A 7,247-nucleotide genomic window follows, 5' to 3' on the forward strand; every position below is an offset into this window, starting at 1 on the left:
GCTGGTTTTTAATTTCGTTATTTTCTTTGATAAGCGAAATTCTTAAATTGTGCCCATGTGAACATGTCGAAATAACAATACAACTCATTGTTTCCCTGGCAAGTTCTTGAACTTAAAGTCCAATGAATTTGCTCAAAACATCAAAATAGTGAGATTAAATGCCAAGGAAAATAAATGGTTTTACTGTACGTGTTTTGTTTTTACGACTAATTTGGAGAAAAGATTTGCTGCATTTAGATGAAGCGTTGTAACACATGGGAATAGATGGGTGACAGTTAATTGGCTGTTCCGAAGCGTATATTAGTAGCTTCAGATGCTAGAAGAATTAACATCACAAAGGAGTCGCACATCGATCACAATTCTAATAGATAACAGTTAAAAGCGCTGCAATATACTCAAATTACGGCAGCAAATATATCTGACAAAATTACACTGACAATTTTTGCCTGAAATCCATTCTGTCGTGACCCATTATAAAAATCTATCAAATATATTCATGTATTACGTGTGACACTGTACTGTCATGTCAGACGTGTATGTACTGAACACAAACTTATTAATATCATTGTTGTACGCAAGTACCAAGATCGTTGATGACAGAAACATTTCTAAAGTAATGGTAAAACACATTATATTTTAGTTGCACCTGTTTGAATTAGGACGTAATTTGGTCACATCAAGCGTGCTTTTGAGATCAGTTTATAATGTACTAATGGATGCTGAATTGTCCAAGTTACGAAAATATCGATTCTATCAATCATGATGTGGTGCGATCTATGTTGTACGTAACTCGGAGTTCAATTAACTGTTAATTAACATCGAGTTATAATTTGAGCGTTTTGGTTTTGCAAAAGTATGCACGGTCTATTATGTAACTCAAATAATTCAACATCTCCGTAGAGAGTCAAATTTAGTTCATTCTCACGCGAGTATGTATGTTTTCTCTCGTAACTTTCACGTAAAATTAATTTATTCCAATCTCACGAATACTAATCATTTATTTCATTAACTGTGGTCCTGTTTAAGTCTTTCTTGAAACATCAGACATATATATTGTTATATTTATCTAAATGCTGAGTTAATTTACACAAAACTTCCACAATTAAGTAGTTATACATATTTAGTAGATTAAACTAAATATTTACATAGTTAGTTAAATCATCACACTATAAAACGCTTTCATAGTTCAATAATTATAAAAAAAAAGGTAAATTAAAGTTTAAATCGTTACTTCAAATAGTTACAGTGCAGTATATAAGTACATGTAATATCGAAACACTGTACAATACGCGTTTACTGTTAAACTGTCATCACTGCAATTGAACTGGGGAAACCTATATAAGCAGGAGTTCAGCTGAGTTCACATTGTACAGGACAGGCTAAATAATGAAACTAGTATATTAGAATTCGAGAGCTCTAAAAAGACGTAACTGTACGTGAACACTTTAAAACACCTGTACCTACCTGTATAAACAGTAGTCAGTGACGTTTATGTACACGTTACCGACATGTGAGTACAAGCTCGGAAAATGATATGAAATAGGCCGTGCGGAAACAAGAATAAACAATCTAGAAATAAACATTCTTCATCGCCAATTTAAATCTAATATAATAGCATGCATTAATCTTCGAAACGACAAAAACAGAACATCAATATCGAAAATTATAATCATTGGTGTATATACATGTAATCTCCTCAGTCTTTCATTTCTGATTTTTTGGATTTCTTTTGGTGCATTATTTACCAAATCCCATTATTCATAAATACAGAGAAGCATGTTGAAACATCACCATCATCCACATCATCATCACACTGATACAAACACGAATACATTTATTTGTTCTCCGGGGGACCATCACAAGAGGAGTTTTTTTTTCAGTTCAAAACGTATTTTTTGTGTGTGCATTTTCTCTGAAAAATGATTAATTTGTGCGGCTATTGTGACAGTCATGATTTCTATTTTTCTAACTGTGTACTGTGATAGTTTGTCTTTGTAAACAGATTTTTTTTTAATGTTTAACATTTTGCAAAAACGGTACTATGATGTAATATTGATGCCCATGATTGCGACTGCGTAGGCATAGCAGCAAGCAACAATAGAGTAGCCTTTTATTGACCCTCGACAGAGAACGCTTTGTAGCACACAAATCGTCATAACATATAACCAGATAACAGGGCTGCAGCTTGCTTTAAACTGAGAGAAATCGACATATATGTAACGTGAACATAACAAGTGGCACTAAATAGGAGGTGGGTAACAATTGAATCGTTAGATTTGCTACAGCATTTGTTTTAATTTATAGATTTCAAAATCGGTGCAAACAGACGCCTACGAGGAAAATAAACCCTGGAAGGCCCCAATTGCTGTGTATAAACATACAGCTTTCTATGACACTGCGTATAGAAGGACTGTCCATACATGTAGTTTTTACTCCTGGCTTTCCACCAAGATTAGTGTTTAATTTTGTCGCACTTGACATCAAAGGCTCGACTTAGTCTAGCGAGTCAACTTCAGAACTAAAGCTAAAAAAGAATGTTTTTTTTTTCATATTTCGCAGTGAGCGAATCTTTACTCATTGCTTATGCACTTCATTTGCGACTTTACTCTCTTGTTCGATCGAATATACGCACATCTTTCATCGACGTGTGGCGAATATTTATTTTCTCGCAGGTACATGTTTTTTTTCTTTGCCAGTTAGGATACGATGGTGTGAATGAATCATCGCAATTGACTTCGATTGTTAGATTCATCATCGTTATTCCGACGAATAGATATATACATATCCTTTTTGGTTCAGACATATAATCAACAACGCCCTCAAACCTCATCAAACCATAGAATATGACCAAACCAGACCAAACATACAACAGAAACATTTTTTGGGAAACAAAAATAAAATTATAAGGATGACGTTGAAGTCAGAAAGGACGTTTTAGTCAAACTAATATTGAAATTATTGTAGTGTTTCTGTTAATGCATAAAACAAAAAGTTATCTTACATGTAGTCCATTTTAATACCAACATTTTATGTAAGAAGAAATAAAAAAAAAACTTGTTTGTAAGCATTTAATTTGCATAATTGATGATATCATTCAACAAGTGTACACATACTTTTCCAAATAAATTTTTTCAATGATTCTATTATTTTTATTGCCATTTGAACACAATATGATTATGTTAATTTAAACCTTTCTGACCTCCACTGATTAAAAGAATTCCAATTAACATAAGTCAGCAATGCCTTAACTGATTGACAGAAAAATAAAAAAAAAGTGAGACACAGCTTTCCTTTAAATCTATTTTTTTTCTATAGACAGTACTCATATTCTTTTAAGTGAAAGAACATGGTTTTATTTGAAATCAAATCTCCCCATGCAAAACTTTGTGTCGCCGTCTCTGACATTTAATGTGGTAATTACTTTATACGCTTACAAAAAATAAGATTATTGTACAAATTACAGTCAAATAGAATAGCTGATTGAATTTTACACCTTGCCCATGTCTACAACTTTACGTTTTTTATTAGTCCCCGTTCGGACGAAGTTCGAAAACGGGGACTTATGTTTTGACATCTGTGTGTCCGTGCGTGCGTCTGTGCGTGCATCCGGACCTGTATCTTAGAAATGCCTGGACCAATCACAATCAAACTTCACACATACATCATACATGATATCATACATATGATCATACATATGCACGTCAATTTGTTTCACGATCTGATTCAAGATGTCCGAATGGCGGCCATTTTTGTACTAAAAATCATCAAAATCAAGCATTTCCCGGCTGTGTACAGATAGATTTTGTTCAAACCTTGTATACACGTTGGACATTATAGGACCTTCATGAACATCATTTTGTTTTACAATCTGATTCAAGATGGCCGAATGGCGGCCATTTTTGTGCTAAAAAAATCATAAAAATCAAGCATTTCTCGGCTGTTTACAGATGGATTTTGTTCAAACTTGATATATACATTAGACATTATGCGACCTTGATGCAAATAATTTTGTTTTTTAGATAACATTCAAAATGGCCGACTGGCGGCCATTTTGTTTTAATGAATGGGCTTCTAGACCCATATTTCCAACTTGTTTTGACTGATTATGTTCAAATTTTAAATATTCATTATAAATCATGTCATAGACAGATATATTGGTTTGACGATCCTATTCAAAATGGCCGAATGGTTGTCATTTTTGTGATAAAAAATCATCAAATATCAAGCATTTCTGGCATTTATGGATGGATTTCGTTCAAACTTGGTACATACATTAGACATTACGGGTTCCTGATGCACGTCATTTTATTTTTCAGATCAGACTCAAAATGGATGTCCGGTGGCCATTTTATTTTCATGAATGGGTTTCCAGACCCATATGTCTGACTTGTTTTGACTGACTATGTTCAAATTTTTAATATTCATTATACATCATGTCACAGATATACAGATATATTGGTTTGACGATCCTTTTCAAAGTGGCCTAATGGTGGCTATTTTTGTGCTGAAAAACTTGTTTTATTTTTTAGATCGTATTCTGAATGGCTGACTCGTGGCCATTTTGTTTTAATGAATGGGCTTTTAGAGCCATATCTCTGACATGCTTTGACTGAATATGTTAAAATTTCATATATTCATTATACATATATTCATAATGGCCGATTTTGTTTTAATTAATGCTGTTCCAGAGCAATATCTCTCAATACTCGTTTGACGATCAGATACAAATGTCAATCATTTAAATGTTAAACAATCATCATATTCCTGACATGTTTATATTCCAGCTATATTACTATAAACAAAACTTTGTCTTAAATTTGATAACTAACGGGGACTGTGCCATGCATGGCTTGTTTATTTAAATTATTATGAAAATAAAAACAATTTATTACAGCTTACGAAATAGAAAATTCAATTATATATGTAGTGTTAAAAGAAAATATACAACACGCAGATTCTAAAATTTGTTCTGTCAAATGTGATTACAATTAATCTACCGCTGTTTATTTGATTATCACCTGTACGCCAACTGACTGTGCACGTATTATATCTTCCACAGCCACACGTCAAGCAGCTTTAATTACACATTTGACTCAACATGTCTGGAAGAGGGATTCATAAAAGAGCCAAGCGTATCACTCGATCTTCTCGCGCAGGTTTGCAGTTTCCGGTAAGTCGTTTCCATAGATACCTCCGCCAGGGAAATTATGCCAAGCATATTGGTAACGGTGCAGCTATTTACATGGCTGCAGTGCTGGAGTATCTGACAGCTGAAGTTCTGGAGTTGGCTGGTAACGCTACCCGTGACAACAAGAAAGCAAGGATCATTCCTCGTTTTCTCATGTTAGCTGTACGAAAGGATGAAGAACTGAATAAATTGCTGTACGGAGTCACCATATCAAAAGGGGGTGTGGTCCCCAATATTATACCAATCTTGCTGCGAAAGAAGACAAGCAGAAAAGTAAAAAGTAGTGTGTGAGGTGGTCATCACATCGAAATGAAGAGCACTCAGTAGTCTAAACAAAGGAGAAACTTGTCACATCCCACTGAACTATTATGGTACCCTACCTGACTCTCCATACACTCGGTGAATCAATACTGACTGAGATAATCACAATCAGTCGGATATATCATCACAATTATTTTTTTGCTATGGATGCCCGTCTATGGTATGAATTCTAGACTTTAAAGATTACAATATCCTGACATTTTTAACATTATTTTCAAAAGTTCAAATTTATCTTTGTACTGTTGTTAGAGCATTATTATTCTACACGTTATCAGCAAAAACCCATATGCTACATTTAAATCAGAAGAAGTTTTCATTGGCTAAATGAGTGGTTTGGTAATGACTATTACCCATAATTCTCTGTCTCAGTTACAGCTAATTTACATGGAACATAGATCTCATATCATTTTTTCAAAATGCTTTTAATTAGGAACACCATCCAAGATAAAAAAAAAAAAAAACCTTATTCTCTAAATGTAGAAGAATCATTGGTGTAATTTTTCCTCATTTTCTGGAATTGTCCAACACATGTTTTTTTATCATAAACAGATTTCATAATTGGTTTATTATCTAATCAATGTGTGCATGTCACATATTAAAACAAACAATATTTTAGAATATAAACAACTTTATTAAACTTTGAAGCTTAGTTTTACAAAGTGATTTTTCAAAAAAAGATTTTATTATTAACAAGGAATCACTTAAAAATCAAATTAATTTTGTCGATAGAAACTATTTAGAGCCAACCACCCCCATCCTAAGGAACCAAGTTTGTTATCAGACATCAATCTTTCAACATTTTCTCTTAATCAGTTGTACCCGGTAGGTAGATATTTATTTCAAATAGTATCAATACATTTTTTGTGTGCAATTCTCTACCAGTGGTACGTATTCCCTAAGAAATAGTGATTGCTAGTGTGGTTTAATGTTTATACTGTATTACCCCGGTATTTTATATTTAAAAAAAAAACAATCATTCAGAGCTTTCTTAATAGTAGTTGAGCATAACTTGTATAGACATAATAATTTTAGTTTAGCCATATTATATTAGATTATATTATCTTGTACAACATATATAAGAAATATATTGGGTGTCTTATTTTTAATACATGTACCTACTTGTTTTGCTTCACCAATGTAATAACCCATTGCCAAAGAGGGCGCTGTTCAAATTTCATTGTGTAATGAAAGTCTGTTAGGCAAACAAATCGAATGTGTATTTTTAGCTCCGCTGTCGACTTTGTCGAGCGGAGCTTATCATATGAGTGATTGTCCGTCGTCGTCGTCGTCCGTGTCAATGTTTTACTTTTTCGACTTCTTCTTGAAAACTACAAGCCTAAATGCTTTGATACTTGGTATATATGTACCTTGGGTAGACCTCTCTTAGGTTTGTTCATTTCATGTTGATATCTTTAATTCTCTAATTTTGGTGAATATTTTTGTCATTTTTGGTAAAAACTGATATTTTCGACTTCTTGTTAAAAACCGCAAGTGCAATTGCTTTGATATTACATCTATAGGTACTACATGTGGACCTCTCTCAGATTTGTTAATTTTGTAATGATATCTTTAATTCTTTAATTTTGGTGAATATTTTTGTCATTTTTGGTAAAAACTGATATTTTCGACTTCTTGATAAAAACCGCAAGTCCAATTGCTTTGATACTACATATATAGGTACTACATGTGGACCTCTCTCAGATTTGTTCATTTTGTGATGATATCTTCAATTCTCTAA

At 33.1% G+C, this 7,247-nt stretch overlaps 1 protein-coding gene across 1 annotated transcript; it reads left to right on the forward strand.

The window, feature by feature from the left end:
• Positions 1 to 2,119: 2,119 nt before the first annotated feature.
• Positions 2,120 to 6,619, forward strand: LOC100371724 (histone H2A, embryonic-like). The gene is made up of 2 exons (XM_085504180.1): positions 2,120 to 2,251; positions 5,060 to 6,619. The coding sequence occupies exon 2, from the start codon at positions 5,099 to 5,101 to the stop codon at positions 5,477 to 5,479; it is 381 nt and encodes a 126-aa protein (XP_085360306.1). The 5' UTR covers positions 2,120 to 2,251; positions 5,060 to 5,098; the 3' UTR covers positions 5,480 to 6,619.
• The last annotated feature ends 628 nt before the right edge of the window (positions 6,620 to 7,247 follow it).

The sequence above is a fragment of the Saccoglossus kowalevskii genome, chromosome 10 (assembly GCF_978046115.1).
Source record: "Saccoglossus kowalevskii chromosome 10, keSacKowa6.1, whole genome shotgun sequence".
NCBI classification, from domain to species: domain Eukaryota; kingdom Metazoa; phylum Hemichordata; class Enteropneusta; family Harrimaniidae; genus Saccoglossus; species Saccoglossus kowalevskii.